The sequence below is a fragment of the Dromiciops gliroides genome, chromosome 3 (assembly GCF_019393635.1).
Source record: "Dromiciops gliroides isolate mDroGli1 chromosome 3, mDroGli1.pri, whole genome shotgun sequence".
Classification (NCBI taxonomy): domain Eukaryota; kingdom Metazoa; phylum Chordata; class Mammalia; order Microbiotheria; family Microbiotheriidae; genus Dromiciops; species Dromiciops gliroides.
Window position 1 is genome coordinate 603,508,850 of NC_057863.1, and position 17,008 is coordinate 603,525,857.

General features: G+C 45.6%; 1 protein-coding gene across 1 annotated transcript in view; it reads right to left on the bottom strand.

Annotated features, from left to right (window-relative positions):
* Positions 1 to 550: 550 nt before the first annotated feature.
* OPRD1 (opioid receptor delta 1) overlaps positions 551 to 17,008 on the bottom strand; it is a 54,468-nt gene continuing 38,010 nt past the window's right edge. Inside the window, 4 exon segments of the mRNA XM_043995538.1 lie at positions 551 to 976; positions 979 to 1,040; positions 1,043 to 1,240; positions 7,863 to 8,212. Coding sequence (XP_043851473.1) covers positions 782 to 976; positions 979 to 1,040; positions 1,043 to 1,240; positions 7,863 to 8,212 — 805 coding nt within the window. The 3' untranslated portion in view covers positions 551 to 781.

Below are 17,008 nucleotides of genomic sequence, written 5' to 3' on the forward strand. Positions count from 1 at the left end.
CCTTGCCCCGAGGAGATGTTATTCAGGTTAGGGTTGGACCGGTTGCCTCTGAGGTACTTTCCACCTCTGACATTCTGTGACTCTGGAAAAATCAAATCCATGGATAAATGACATCAGATGTATTGGGGGGGGGGGGGCGGGGAGTAGAACAGGATTTCTCCAGAGTTCAGCTTTAGAGGATACTGCCACAAATGATTCCCTCTACTTCCTCACTGGTAAGTCTGCACTAAGTGAGACCCCTAACCCTCTCACCCAGTCCCAACAGATGGAACCTCTACCAGGGCCCCAAGGGTACTTTCTACCTCCCACCCAGTTTAAGGTTTCTTAGTAGTTGTGGTGGATTCCAACAGAGGTGGAATCCTGCCTTCCTTAACTACAGGAAATCCCAAGCCTAGGGGGTGAGGGGACTGGACAGGGGTGAAATATCACCACAGCCCCTGGGGTCTCAGAAAAAAACGCTAAGACCCAATCGTGTTGGACTCCCTTGGGAGTTGTGTAGTGAGTTTCTTCTGGATGGAGTGGGGGAGGAGGCAAGGAGGTTAGAGATCCCAATATTTCCTACGGCCCCTCCCCTCTCTGTTGCAGCCCCCTACCCCCCCCCCACCCAATCATATGACTAAACTCTGTCGTGGTGACCTGGGTCACTTCCGAGTGGAGCTCGGCCCCCGGGGCTGCCCGGGAGGCCGGGCCCAGCTCTAGTCAGGCCGGCCTACTAAGGCCGTCTGAGGGAGAGCAGGTGGAGACCCGCTCCCGGATGGTGGCTTCGCGGGCCCGGCTGAAGCTACTGGGCTCCGGTGGGGCCCCCGGCGGAAGGGCCGCAGAACTCTCGGAAGCAGCGCTTGAAGTTTTCATCCAAGAAGGCGTAAAGCACGGGGTTGAGGCTGCTGTTGGTGTAGCCCAGGGCAATGCACAGGTGCAGGCTGGCCACCACCAGCGGGTTCCTCTTGCGATGTCCACCAGGGGTCCAGACGATGACCGAAGATGTGGATGGGGGCCCCAGCAGATGATGAAGGCGGCCACCACCACCAGCACCATGCGGTGATGCGCCGCAGGTTGCGGTCCTTCTCCTTGGAGCCGGAGAGCAGGCGCACGGTCCGCAGGCGCAGAATCATCAGTCCGTAGCACACGGTGATGACCAGGATGGGTACCACGAAGGCAAAGATAAACACGCAGATCTTGGTCACGGTGTCCCAGTACCAGCTGGCTTAGGGAAACCGCAGCATGCAGACCACCATCCCGTCTGGGGGGACACAGAAGGAGACAGAGGCAGAGTTAGCCACTGACTGACCAATGACCATTCCCCACAGATGGATTACCCAACGGGCCCGTCAGACACACGCTGGGGCGGGAGTAAGGGGGCGGGGGGGGTGGTGGTGCCAAGATTAGAGACAGTAAGCTATTCGCCTGGGTCCCTCCCAGCTCCCTTTCTGGGGTCCACCAAAGCAGGAGAATGATAACCAGGGCTCAGATCTGCAGTCGCCTCCCTCCACCCCTGCCCTGTAGCTGGAGCCCGCTTACCCAAGACCCTCCAGCACGGGGGAGTGAGAGAATGACCACAGGGGATCCATGGGGCTGGGGAATGGTTCGATTCTCAACTCTCCCAAGAGGGAGGACAAGGAAGAGAAAGACAGATTGAGCCAATCAGTCAGTCAACTATCATTATTAAGCACTTATTATGTGTACTGTGACAGGAACATGTTGCCTCTGAATGTTCCTGGTGACTTACTTAAAATAAAATCTTTTTATATTTTGTCTTTTATATCACCTTTATCTAAAAAAAAAAAAGACAGTTCCCTCCCATGTGCCTTACTTACTCAAGGGAACCCATCCCTTGTAACAGGGATGAAAAAAGATTGAAAAGAAAGCATTTCAGCAAAAGCAACCACCTCAGGCAAGTCTGATAACATGCAACATTCACACCCATAGTCCTCCACCTCTGTAAAAAATGGGAGAGAGGTGTATTGTCTCCCCTCTTTTATGCAAAGGTGGGAGAGAGATGCATTTTCTCATTCTTCCCCAGGGACAGGGGCTGGAGCAGCAAGTTGGCTCATTATAAATCCCAAAGCATTAGCTTATTGATTTTTCTGTTCTGTTTACATTTTTGTTGTCACTGTGCTATTCCTTACAACTTATATAAACCTGGGAGGGCTCCTTATCTCCGGGGTCCTCTGCCAATAATTTCCATAAAGACTAGGCAGGGAGGGCTGAGGTCCCCACTTCTTTGTCCCTCTGCCTAGCTAAACACTGCCAGTCCTTCAAGATTTGCTTCAGACCCAGCTTCTAAAGGAAAGTCTTTTCCTGCCTGGCCCTGGCCCTGGCAATGATAATCCCTCTCTCTGAGGCCTAAAGCATTTACTCTCAACTGAAGGAGCTCCTCTTGTCTGATCCATACAGTGAGTAAAGGAGAAATGGGAGAAATAAGCATAAAAGAAGACGAGCACCTTCAGTTGAGCCCTGGACCTCGATCAGGGCATCCTGAGTCTCTGGGTATCGGGAGACTGTCACCTGTCACCTAGAGACAAGTAGGTTGCCAAGTTCAGAGAGAGATGGACAGGCACCAGGAAATATAGCTGAGTTCAAATCCAGCCCTCAGATATGTGACCTTGGATAAGTCACAACCTCTGTTTCAGTTTTCTCAACTGTAAAATGGGCTTAATGATATGGCCCCTAACTCACAGGGCTGTTGTGAGGAACAAATGAAACAATATTTATAGTTCTTTGTATAGTGCCTGGCTTAACAAATGCTTGTTTTCCCTTCTTTCCTCCCCATTAAAGTCTCATCTCTCTCAAGACACAGGACTACAGACTCCAATTATTTGGGGAGGTGTTTTGTCCAAATGATGTCTGTGAGATTAGGACAGCTCTATCAGGGACCTGGAGACAGACTTCCCAGCCTGTTAAGAACTTCACAGAAGATAGTCAGAGATGCAGTCCCATGAGGTTGCTCTGAAGCCTTGTCTCCCCAATTGGTCTGTGAGCCCTTATTACCTTTTTTGCACACCCACTGCCCCTCCCCTTCCCAATCCCTCCTCTCGCGTTTTTTTGTTTTGTTTTTTTGGCAGGGCCATGAGGTTAAGTGACTTTCCCAGGGTCACATGGCTAATAAGTGGTCAAGTGTTTGAGGCTGGATTTGAACTCAGGTCCTCTTGAATCCAGGCTGGTGGTTTTATCCACGTGCCACCTAGCCGCCCCCCTCCCTTCCTTCTCCATACACTGACCAGCCACAGTGCCTGGCACATAGTAGGTGCTTAATAAATGTTTATGACTGACTACTTCCTCACCTGGGCCTCTCAGAATAACTTAGCTGCCTTCAAGGCCCAGCTCAGGTGCCACCTTCTAAAATTCTAGAATGTTATGATCCTCTAGCCCACCTATAAATTCTCCCTCTTGAAATGATGTTGTATTCTTTTGTTCATACTTCATATTTATTTCTCTAGGCACATATCTCTCTCCAGTAGAATGTAAGCTTTCTGAGGCAGGGGCTCTTTCCCTTTTTTGTCTTGGTACCCCCAGCCCCTAGCATGAGACTCAGCATGTAGTAGGTAATTAATAAAACACATTGAATTGAATTGAGCTCAATCAATAAGCATCTGTCAAGTGCCGATTAAGTGCCAGGTATAAAAAGACAAAAGTCCAGGGGACAAGCTAGATGGCGCAGTGGTAAAGCACCGGCCTTGGATTCAGGAGTACCTGAGTTCCAATCCAGCTTCAGATACTTGACACTTACTAGCTGTGTGACCCTGGGCAAGTCACTTAACCCTCATTGCCCTGCAAAACAAAACCCCCAAAAAACAAAAAACAAAACAAAACAAACAAAAAAGACAAAAGTCCCTGTCCTCAAGGGGTTTACATTCTATAGGAGAAGACAGGTACATTTTATTACAGTTCAGTCCATTTTCAGTCATGTCTGATTCTCTCATGACCCCTTTTAGAGTTTCCTTGACCATTTCCTTCTCCAGATCATTTGACAGAAGAGGAAAACTCAGGCAAACAGGGTATAGTGACTTGCCTAAGGTTATATACTAATAAGTGTCTGAGGCCAAATTTGAAACTCAGGAAGATGAGTCTTTTCTTTTCTTTTTTTTTGTGGGACAATGAGGATTAAGTGACTTGCCCAGGGGTCACACAGCTAGTAAGCGTCAAGTGTCTGAGGTCTGATTTGAACTCAGCTCCTCCTGAATTCTGGGCCAGTGTGCCACCTAGCTGCCCCCAAATGAGTCTTCTTTTCTTGACTCCAGGCCCAGCACTCTATCCACTGCACCACCTAGCTACCACATATGTATATATAAAATACAGCATGCCCCAAAAGTCTTAGCTTTAATAGTTTTAAAATGCATTTGGACTTTTGGGACACTTTATATATACCAAATTAAATGGAAGTCATTTTTAAGGGGAGGCCTCAGTGATTGGAGGGATCAGCTCAGGCCTCTAGCAGGAGGTTGTGTTCAAGCTTTTTGAAAGAAGCTTAGGGATCCCAAGAAGTGGAGGTGAAGAGAGAGAATTCTAAGCATGGCAAGCTTGGGGGGAATGGGGGAGTCTGTGTAGAAGCCCCAAGATGAGAACATGCAGTGTGTTCAGTGAGGCCCCGAAGGAAGGCTAGCTTGGTAGAGCGTACAAAGGGCAGTAAAGTATAATGAGGCTGGAAAGGTCAGCTGGAGCCAGGTTGTAAAAGGTTTTTAATGCAATATCGGGGACAATAGGCAATTTGAGGCAATAGGGAGCCATTGAAGTTTATTGAGTCATTTAGGTACTTCTCAGTAGAGTCAACATGAAGGACAAAAAGAGACTGAGGGCAGTGACCAGTGTGTGCCACTCCAGAGAGCCTTGCTTCATAACTTCACAGGGCGGACAGCTAGGTGGCACAGTGGATAAAGCACCGGCCCTGGATTCAGGAGGACCTGAGTTTAAATAAGACCTGACACTTGACACTTACTAGCTGTGTGGACCCTGGCAAGTCACTTAACCCTCATTGCCCCACAAAAAACCTCCAACCCCCCCAAAAAACCAAAAAAAACCCCAAAACCAAAACAAAACTTCACAGGCTCAGTCCCTGCAGTAGGTTCCAAGTGACCGATGGGCTTTGTGCAGCTGGTGACAAGACATAAGGTAGCCTGGGGGGGAAGAGGGTGATGATCTCTGACCAGTGATGCTCCCAGATGCCCCCTTAACCTTCTTCCCTCCCTCCCCAACTCCCCCATCCATTGGGACCACGTCAGCAAGATGGCAAGGCTTGCTGGCTGCTGAATCATCACCAATGGGAGCTGGGGAAAGGTGGGCAATAGCAGCAGCCAATCCTTCCCCTCATCCCTTCTCCATTGCCTTCTGAGATGAGCTCTGAGAAGATTCAGGCTGAACCAATTTCCGGCTCCCCATATTTGGTGAGGACAGCAGCTTCCGCATTGGAATCTTAGCCATTTTCCCCCCAGGCCCTAAATGTGGGCATGGGGGAGGGGGGGAATCCAGTGGGTATCTTTTCTCACTCATTCCCAACAAGAAGAATGAAGTGGATCTTCAGGAGCAGGGTCTGAGTGAGATCAATCAAGGGAGCTTGTCCTGAGGGACAAGAAACACTGAATAGGTATACAGACTCATAGGATCCTGGAGCTGAAAAGGTCCTGGGGGTCATCGAGCCTGCCTATCCTGTCCAATGGGAGAATTTCATCCTTTGACTGCCAAGGAATGGTTATCCAGCCTTGAATATTTCCAGTGACAGGGAACTCATTACATAACAAGGCGATGGGTTTCCAAAGGAATGTAGGGAATGTTCTTCCCTGAGAGGAGAGATGTTCATCTATCCCTGTCTATGGCCCAGTAGAGGCAATCTTGGCTTTTTTTGTGGGTCAATGAGGATTAAGTGACTTGCCCAGGGTCACACAGCTAGTAAGTGTCAAGTGTCTGAGGTCTGATTTGAACTCAGGTCCTTCCTTAGGTAGGTGAGGAACATCCCAACCTCTTCTGTTCTATCTCATTCCCTTGAGCACTGGATGCAACACTGACCTCCTCATTCCTCAAACAAGACCCTCCATCTCCCAACTCTGGGCATTTTCACTGGCTATCCTCTATGCGTGGAGTGCTCTTCCTCCTCATCTCTGCCTCCTGTTTCCTTCAAATCCCATCTAAAATCCAACTTCTGCAGGAGGTTTTCCTGGTCCCTCTTAATTCTCCACTTTATTCTGTATGTGACTTGTTTGTACACAGTCGGGGGTTTTTTGCATGCTCTTTCCCCCATTTTTTTTTACCTCCTCGAGGGCCTTTTATTCATATCTCCAGAACTTAGCAAAGTGCCTAGCACATAGTAGGTGCTAATAAATGTTTACTGACTGACTAACTGGCCAGGACTCATTCCATGTCTCCTCCAGCCCTGTCCCAAAGGACCTGCCACTCTGGGCTTGTCTGGGGTTGCCATTGTTTGTCCTTCATTTTTGAAGAGCACCAATGACATCATGGGGTAATGTCGGACTTGTGCATGAATTGGATTTAAGTGAAGCACAGCTGTGCAAGGTCATCAGCTTCAATCTCTCTGATATGAGAGCGGCATGGGGGGGGGGGGAAATCACTGGTCAAAAGCTACCCTGAAGAGCCATTGTGGCACTGGGGTAAACTGGGACAGATGAGTTCAAATTCTGGCTCCTTATTTACTAGCTGTCAGAGAGTTAAAAAAATTTTATTAAGCACCTACTATGTTCCAGGCACAATTCAAAGTTCTGGAGGATGCAAAGAAAAGGAAAAGTCCCCACCCTCAATTGGGGGAGACAATATGCAAACAGCTATATACAAATAAGGTAGAGAAAGGGCAAAGCAGAAATAAATAACAGAAGGAATACACTAGAATTAAGAGGGATCAGTCACAAGTCATGTAGCCACAGAGAAGTCTGTTAACCTCCCGAAGTCTCATCCTCCTACCTGTAAGTGGGTATAATTATACCTACCTTACAGGTATGTGATAAGAACTAAATGGGATCATGTACAGAAGGTGCTTCACAAAATTTAGAACACTATCTAAATGTCAGTTCTTCTTCTTTTTTTATTTTTGCTGGGCAATTGGGGTCAAGTGACTTACCCAGGGTCACACAGCTAGTAAGTGTTAAGTGTCTGAGGCCGGATTTGAACCAGGTCCTCCTGACTCCAGGGCCGGTGCTCTATCCTCTGCACCACCTAGCTTCCCCCTAAATGTCAGTTCTTATTCTTCCCTGGAAATGACTCAGAGAGATCTCTGTTTACTTGGTTCTCAGCCCTGGCCAGGTTCTGTGGCTGAATTATTGTCAGAGACAGGATTTGAACCCACCTCTTTCTGTTTCCGAGTCTAGGGCTCTCTCTACTTTGCAACAATTAAGGGGTGTGATGAATTAGATTGTCTCACTCGTCTCTTTGTCTTGAACTCAACTCCCCACCCCACTAGGCCCAGCACTCCAAGCAGGGCTTTTCTGGCACCTGGCAGCTTACCCCGGGGGGCCTAGGTTAACCAGTCATCCCAGCCATAGATTCATGCCTAGATCTAATAAGAGGAGTTTCTCAGCCCTAGCCCCATGGGCAAAGGCAAGGGACAAGTCTACCCTTAGAGTGGGCTCAAGGATGAGATCAGGAGAAAGATATGTGGGATTCTCCAGCCTCCTATTGGCCAGTGCCCTATCTCTCAGGGATCAATTACTTATGTTTCCCCAGACAACCAACATCATCCACTGATGAGTCAAGGATTCTTATTGGTCAGTGCTTAGGAAGCTCTTACTAGTCCCCACATGAAGCCCCTATTCTCTCTTTGGCCTGCCTCATAACCATTGACTTGAGCACTTCCAGAAACAGGGAACTCACTACCTAACAAGACAGTAAATTTCCAAGGGAATCTGGGAAATTGGCATACTCACCCTGGGCCTGGGTCACAGCCATGATCATGATGGGCACACCAATGCCAGAGGAAAGAAGCCAGATACATATGTTGATCAGTTTCGCTTTGGCTGGGGTGCGGAAGTCAAGGGCCTTGACTGGGTGGCAGACAGCAATGTAGCGGTCCACGCTCATCATGGTGAGGGTGAAGATGCTGGTGAACATGTTGTAGTAATCGATGGAGAGAACCACCTTGCAAAGCAACTCCCCGAAGGGCCACGTCTCCATCAGATACTTGGCACTCTGGAAGGGCAATGTGCTGGTGGCCAAGGCATCAGCCAGAGCCAGGTTGAAGATGTAGATGTTGGTGGCCGTCTTCATCTTAGTGTATCTGGAGAGGAAGAAAGAGGAACCAAAGGAGCTTTTTTACTTTCCATAACTGGCAGGGATCAATGGGGCATTTGACTAGAGGAAGGAGGGGGAAAAGAGGGAACCCAGAGGAGAGAGGTTTAGAGCTGGAAAGGACCTTCAAAGGTCATCCAGTCCCTTATTTTACAGTTGGGGAAACTGAGGGCCAGTAAGGTTAAATGATTTGCCAAAGGTCACCCAGGTAATGAGAGGTTCAAATAATTTTTTATTCTTGCTGGAAGATGGTGGGGGAGGGGGAGACAGAGAGGAATCTGGAAGACTCAAATTCTGCCATTTGTCTGGATTCCTAGGAATGTTTCTGGTTAGCTCTCAGGGAAACAGAGTTAGAAAATGGGTCCCTAGGTCCTCTCCTTTATGATGCAAATACTATGTGCAACACTATATGCAAATCTTAAATCCCTATATAAATGTCAGGAATTACTATCATCATCACCATTATTACTGCCCATTCTCCAAATCACTGACAAGAAGAGAAATGCAAATCAAAACAACTCTGAGATATCATCTAATATCCATAAAATTGGAAGATAGCAAAAGATGAGAAGTCAGTGTTGGAGGGGCTGTGGAAAGACAGGCACACTAATATGCTGCTGTTGGAGCTATGAGTTGGTTCAACCATTGTGGGAAGTAACTGGAATTGCCTATCCATACCCTTGGACTGAAAGATCCCACCGCTAGGCACATATTCCCAAGCAAAGCAATCATCATCACAATAAGCTAGCATTTATACAGCACTTTAATGTTGGCAAGTCACTCTCCATGTATGATTTCAGTTGATCCTTGCAATAACCCTGTGAGTTAGGTGCCGTTATTATTCCTATCTTACAGATGAAGAAATGAACCTCAGAAAGGTTAAGTGGGGGCAGCTAGGTGGCACAATGGATAAAGCATTGGCCTTGGATTCAGGAGGACCTGAGTTCAAATCCAGCCTCAGACACTTGACACTAGCTGTGTGACCCTGGGCAAGTCACTTAATCCTCATTGCTCCACAAAACAAAAAACAAAACAAAAAAGAAAGGTTAAGTGACTTGCTCAAGGTCATGTAATTATTAAGTATCAGAGGCAGAATTTGAACACAGATTTTCCAAAGTCCAACTCCAACAGTCTCTTGATTGTTGGCTTGTAGAAAAGTCTCATATACACCAAAACATCAATAGCAGCACTTTTTTGTGGTAGCAAAAAACTGGAAACAAAATAGATATCCATCAATCGGGGAGTTGACTAAACAAACTGGTGCATGAATAAGATGGGCTATTGCTACACCATAAGAAATAATAATAATAATTGTTAATATTTATATAGCATTTACTATGTGTCAGGCACCCTGCCAAATGCCTTCCTATTATCTCATTTAATCCCCACAACAACGCTGGAAGGTAGGTGCTGTTATGATCCCCATTTTTACAGTTGGGGAAACTGAAAAAGACAGAGGTTAAGTGGCTTGCTCAGAGTCACACGTTTAGTAAGTGTCTGAGGCTGGATTTGAACTCAGGTTCTGATTTCAAGCCTGGCCCTTTAACTATGAAGAATATAGAGAAGTGTGGGAATAGTTTATGAATGGATGCAGTGTGAAGTAAGCAGAAACAACTCACAACTGCAACAATGTAAATGGAAGAACAGCAACAACAAAATCCAAGCTGACTACTAGGTAATTATAAGAACCAAGTTTGGTTCTGTAGAAGGGATGAGAAAATGTATCTCCAGCCCTCCTTTGCAGAGGTGGGTGCTGGGAGCTGGGGGGGGGAAGAAAGGGGAGACTATGATTGTGGAACATGACATAGATTATTCAATTCAATTAGTGTGTAGATAAATTTCACTCAACTGCTTTCTCTGTCTCTCTCTTTTTCTTATTCTTTGTTACAAGGGCCAGCTCTCTGGGGAGAGGGGAGAGGAGGAATATATTTGGAAATGAAAGTAATATAAAAACAAAAGATATCACTAAAAATGTCAAAGCAAGTCTTATTCCCCAGACCCTCTCATCTCCCATTTAATAACACCCACACAAAGGCACTGTCTCCGACTCCAGCTTCTCTTCATGTTTAATGGTAGCAGAGATTTTGATGAAGTGGGGAAGTAATTCACATAAGGGAAGATAAATGGGACACAAAGGACTTGCTTTAGAGTCCTGAGGCTCGGGTTCAAATCACAGCTTTTCCATTCACCACCTGTGTGACTGTTGGCAAGTCATGTGGCTCTCTAGGCCTCAGTTTCCTCATTTGTAAAATGAGGAGATTGGACCAGATGGCCTCTGATGTCCTTTCTGACTCCTGTACATATTTCCATGGTCAGTCTGAGAGGACCAGTGGGATTCAAAGAGGTATTATAGCCTACAGAAATCTCACTGGATGGTCAAAAGTTGGGCTTAAGTCCTGGTACCATCATTTCCAAGCTGCAAGTTTGACTCTGAACAAGTCAATCAGTTGATCAACAGGCATTTGTGTGGGTTTTTTTTTGTGTGTGTGTGTGTGTGCAGGCAATGGGGGTTAAGTGACTTGCCCAGGGTCACACAGCTAGTAAGTGTCAAGTGTCTGAGGCAGGATTTGAACTCAGGTCCTCCTGAATCCAGGGCCGCTGCTTTAACCACTGTGCCACCTAGCTGCCCCTCAACAGGCATTTGTTAAGCACTTACTAAGTGCCATTAAGTGCTATCAAGTGTTAGGTGGCAAAGAGGAAAGAGCACTGGGCTCAGAGTCAGGAATATTTATCTTCCTGATTTTAAATCTGGCCTCAGACACTTACTAGCTGTGTGACCCTGGGCAAATCACTTACCTGTTTGTCTCAATTTCCTCATCTGTAAAATGAGCCAGAGAAGAATATGGCATATCACTCCAGTATCTCTGCCAAAAAAACCCCCACCTCAAATGGGGTCATGAAGACAGGACTTAAAAAATAACTATGCAAGGTGCTGGGGGACGGAACAAAACCAAAAATGAAGCAGTTCTTGCCCTCAGGGAGCTTAAATTCAATATCAATCGATCTTTAGATATGTATATATGTATGTATATATGCACACACATATATGCTTGTGTATACATATATATCTACTTATGTATATAACATATACACAGAAAAAATACAAATAATTTGGGGGTTTTTTTTGGTGAGGCAATTGGAGTTAAGTGACTTGCCTAGGGTCACATAGCCAGTAAGTGTTAAATGCCTGAGGCCGGATTTGAACTCAGGTCCTCCTGAATCCAGGGCCAGTGCTCTAGCTACTGTGCCACCTAGCTGCCCCTCACAAATAAATTTTGAAAGCTAAATGCAAAGTAGTTAAGGAGGGAAGGCACTCACTAGCATTTGGGGGCAGGGTTAGAATAAAGAAGATCTGGTAGAAGATGATGCTTGAGCTGAGCCTAGAGAGGTGATATGATGAAGATAAGAGAGACTCTGAGAGGAGGAAGTGCATTCCAGGCATAGGGAACAGCCATTGAGTAAAAAGACATGGAGATGGGAGATGGGGGTCTTTGTGGGACTTACCAGCTGTGTGCCCTTGGGTATGTCACTGAATTTTATTGGTCCTCAGTTTCCTAGTGTGTAGAAGAGGGTTTATAATATATGACTGACTCAGAAGGCATTTTGAGGATCAAACAAGATCATGTAGGTCAAACATTATCTTCATTTCTATTCATAGAACTTCAGATCTAAAGCAGGAAGAATTGTGAAAAATCTAACTCCCTCAATTTTCAGAGGAAGAAATTGAAGATCAATGAAATTAAATGACTTGTCCAAGGTCATACAGATAAATATCAGAGCAAGGACCCAAACCCACCTCCTCCAACTCAATATCCAGTACTCTCTCCACTGTACCAGGTTGTATCTTACAAATATGTTCTTTTCAAGTCCCTCTTGAAAGAATCCATGTGGGTCTTCCCTCCACCCACAGTCCACAGTCCCTCCATGCTTCAGTGGACAGGCTGTCTGAACTTACTGAGGATTGGTCTTTGGAATGGAGATTTTAATCCCAAGAAGACTTTAGAAGTCATTCAGTCTAACTTATTTTTTTAAATTGTTGTTGTTCTTGTATTTGTCTTTCATTCTTGAAGCAGATCAATGACATCACAGGGGTGATGTCTTGACTTGTATGTGAATTGGATTTAAGTGAGGCAGAGCTATGCAAAGTCATCAGCCTCACTCTCTCCTCAAGCCATTTTTGTTTTCCATATCACTGTCCTCTCTAGAAAGGATACCCAGCCACTACTCTAAGATCAAATTCCTCTTTGAAACAAAGGAAAGCAGTTCAGACAATCAATACAAGGACAGATTCCAATCCCCTTTTGTCCCCTGATGCCTTTCTATCCAGAGGAAGGAGACATTTCATTATCTGATTCACAGGACCGTTCCAACCTCCCCCCTCATTTCACAAGTGACAAAGGTGAGAAAAGGCAAGTGGAGAGATTTGCTCAAAGTCAAAGGACCACAGGTGGACCATGGACACATCCATCACCAGCCTGTCCTTGAGGGCTCTCCAGCTTGATGAGACCTTTGAAAGCTTAGGGAACAGTAGCATGGCCTCTGAGAGCCTGAGTCACACACACACTACAATGAGGCATAAGAAACTGTAATAGAGAATATTAATGCTAACTTGATTCTACTTCTATTCCACAGAATCTGACCTAAAAAGTCATTTATACTAACCTGTAACTAAACACCATCTCCTAAAGAGCATTAGTAAAAATGTAAGCCCCTTGAAGAGAGGGGATTGGTTCTTTGTATCCCCAGCACTTAGCACAGTGCCTTATAAATGACAGGCATAATAAATACCTGTTTAGTTCATATGAGTTGATTATACAAGTGCTCACCCAGCCTCTGCTTAAAGATCTCTTGTCTTTAAGGAGGAAACCTGTTCCTTTCCAAGGCAGTTCATTTGACTTTTGTATAGTACTTGGGGGGGGGGAAGTGTTACAATTATAACAATGTAATAGAAAGAATAAAAAACTGGAAACTGAATGCTGTGTAATTGAAATGACCAAACTCAGCCCCAGGAAAGGCATAAGAAAAGGTATCTTCTGGGAGCAGCTGGGTGGCTCAGTGGATAAAGCACTGGCCCTGGATTCAGAAGGACCTGAGTTCAAATCTGGCCTCAGACACTTGACACTAGCTGTGTGACCCTGAGCAAGTCACTTAATCCCCATTGACCCCCCCAAAAAAAAAACTGAAAAGAAAATGTATCTTTCTCCTTTTGCAGAGGTGGAGGACTATGGCTTTGGAATGTTGCATTTACCATCAGATTCAATCCATGTGTTGGCTAATTTTGCCAAACTGCTTTATTCTCTCTCTATCTCTTTTATTCATTGCTATGAGGACTGAGTTAAAATCTGTCCCCAGACACTTGCCAGCTGTGTGACCTTGGGCAAGTCACTTCACCCCATTTGCCTCAGTTTCCTCAGCTGTAAAATGAGCTGGAGAAGGAAATGGCAAGCCACTCCAGTATCTTTGCCAAGAAAATCCCAGATGGGGTCAAGGAGAGTCAAATGCGACTGAAAACAACTGAACAATAGCAAAAACCTTACTGACTTCTCCTGTCACCTCAGTAGCACCAAGCTCAGGGCAGTAAGGCAAAGTGCCCATTAAAACTTGTGAATGACTCCAGATCTGCTGAGTCTTCAGGCTCTTTCCATCTGATGTTTCAAAAGGTTTGATTGATTTTAGTTGTTTCTTGGTTTGGTTTTTTTTTTTTTTAACTAAAATTGACTAACTCAACCCATTGTTGGGCAGGCAGAGCATCTGTCCCACTTCTGTCCCAAAATATCCCTAATTTACTCTCTGGGCCTGCAGAGAAAGGCTTTTGCTCCAAGAAAGTACAAACGCATCAGCGTCTTTCTCGAACGTCTTGGAAAGTTGGCTCCTTTCAGCTGCTCACAGATCACAGCTGTGTGGGATGCGGCCTCTACCCCACAGCTGACTCCTTGAGTTTCTTTTCTCTTCTGCTGAACAATTAGATGCCTTTCTATTTCTGCTGCTTTGATTCATGCTGGATCTTTCAGTTGCCACAGGGGGTTGGGACCCTGGGAATTATGGGATTCATTTTCTTTAGCTAGTCTAATTTGTTGGGTTGGTTTAAAAAAAAACTATCACCAGCCTCTAAAACTTAAAAATATGGATTTTTTAAAAAAGTGTTGTGCTATGGCTATGAAGATAATGAACTTAACATACCACCTAGGTTATCAATGCTGTACTGGTCCCGGAATCAGGAAGACCAGCATTCAAATCCGGCCTCAGATACTTACTAGCCGTGCGATTGTAGAAAAATCATTTAACTTTTCTATGCTTCAGTTTTTTTTAATCTGGAAAACTGAGCTGATAATAGCACCTACCTCCCAGCATTATGGGAATCAAATAGGTGGTACAGTGGTTAGAACACAGGCCCTAGAGTCAGAAAGATTCATTTTCCTGAGTTCAAATCCAGCCTCAGACACTTACTAGCTATGTGACCTGGGGCAAGTCACTTCACCCTGTTTGTTTCAGTTTCCTCATCTATAAATGAGCTGGAGAAGGAAATGGCAAACTACCCCAGGATCTTTGCCAAGAAAACCCCAAATGGGGTCATGAAGAGTTGGACATGACTGAACAACAATAAAGTGCATTATAAACTTTAAAGTACTATGTAGGGCGGCTAGGTGGCGCAGTGGATAAAGTACTGGCCCTGGATTCAGGAAGACCTGAGTTCAAATCTGGCTTCAGACACTTGACACTTACCAGCTGTGTGACCCTGGGCAAGTCACTTAACCCCCATTTCCCCGTTTAAAAAAAAACTATATAAATGGGAATAATGATTTCCTGTGAGTTTAGGGTTGGTTGATTTGTTTTTTTGTTTTTTGTTTTTTCAGTACTGGAGATGAGTCGCACCAAGGTCTCCATGTTCTATCACCAAGTATTCCTGTGGACCAATGGCATTTACTGGAGTAGGCTTAGCCAAAGGTTAATGTTCCTCTTCCTCCGTATCTTTGGCTGCCTCTGTCAAAGTGATGCTTTAATTCCCCTCTCTCTGCCTTTGGATAGGCAGTCTGTACTCATGCCTGGAATTACTCCCTCCTCACCTCTCCCTTTTAATCACCACCTCCTACACAAGACCTTTTTCAACCTCCTCTAGCTACTCATGTCTCCTTCCCTCCGTATTTTTGTATGAAAGACAGCCCAGTCTAGTAGATAGAGAGCTGACCTCAGAGGCAAGAACCTGGGTTCATGTGCTGCCTCTCCATGAACTGGAGGCGCTGTAAACTTAGCCAAGTCACTTAACCCTTTTACCCCAGGCAACTCCCTGAGGCTATAAATTGCGGGACTGGTCCAGATCTGCCTTGAAAGAGGAAGCTCTGCTGTTGAAATCACAGGTTCAGTAAAAAATACACACTTTGTATAAACCTGTTGTTCAATTGTGTCCGACTCTTCAAGACCAATTTGGGGTTTTCTTGGCAGAGATACTGGAGTGCTTTTGCCACTTCCTTCTCCAGCTCATTTTACACCATGAAAAAATTGCGGCAAACTGAGTTAGGGGACTTGCCCAGGGTCACACAGCTAGTAAGTGATTGAGGCCAGATTTAAACTCAGGAAGATAAATATTCCTGACTCTAGGCCCAGTGCTCTTGTCCACTGAGCCACCTAGCTGCCCCTTATATATTCTTATCTGTGCCTATCTTTTCTCCCCAACTGGGGGCAAGCCCCCAAGGGCAAAGAGTCCTTCATTTTTGTCACCATCCCCCTAGAACCTAGCAAGGTGCCCCCCCCAGATAGTAAGGGTTTAGTAGATGTCTATTTATTCGTTAGTTCCCATAATTAGTAGCCCATCAAGTGGGGTCGTGAAACACCCTTATCGCCCCTTGCTTGGACTACTGCAGTAGCCTTCTGGTTGGTCTCCCTGCCTTAGATCTCTCCCATCATCTCTGGTCCATCCCCTACTCAGAAGCCAAAGAGAGATTCCTAAAGCTTAGGTCTGACCAAGTCACCCCTTGCTATTTGATCATCTCCTGGATTAAATCTAGGATTAAATATTAAATCCTCTTGTTTGGGTTTTAAAGTCTTTCGTGGGGCAGCTAGGTGGCACAGTGGATAGAGCACCAGCCCTGGAGTCAGGAGGACCTGTGTTCAAATGCGGCCTCAGACACTTGACACTTACTAGCTGTGTGACCCTGGGCAAGTCACTTAACCCCAATTGCCTCACTCCCCCCCCCCAAAAAAAAGTCTTTCATAACCTGGTCCCTTTCTCCCTTTCCAGGCTTCTCACACCTCACTCCCTTCCACTTGTAAGGATTGGAATGATGCCACCTGCTGGAGACTTACTGTAGAAGAGTTCGTCCCATGAAGCGAAGGTCTTTGAGGGCAAGACCAGGAGTCTTTTCTTTGGCATCAGGAAGTGACGTTGGGTAGTGGGAGGAAGAAGGAAGAGACTAGCGCTCTGTCTGGCTCTCTTTCCTCTGGACTCTGGTGGAGAGCGGAGCTAGAAATGCACTCCCCCTTTAATAGATAGATGAATATAGGCCTTTCTCTCTCTCTTAACCAAATTCTTATTCTCCTTAATAAATGCTTAAAAGCCTAACTCTTGCTAAAGCTTATAATTTATTGGTGACCATTCATTAGATATTTTAGACAGTTTAGCTAGAATTTTAGCCTTTAACACACTAATTCAGGGATCCAGTGACACTGGCCTCTTACTTAATCTCCTGACTCCTGGCATTTTCTCTGGCTGTGCTTCATGCCTGGATTGCTCTCCTTCCTCATCGCCCGGATTCCCTGGATCCCACCAAGTCCAAACTGAAGTCATACC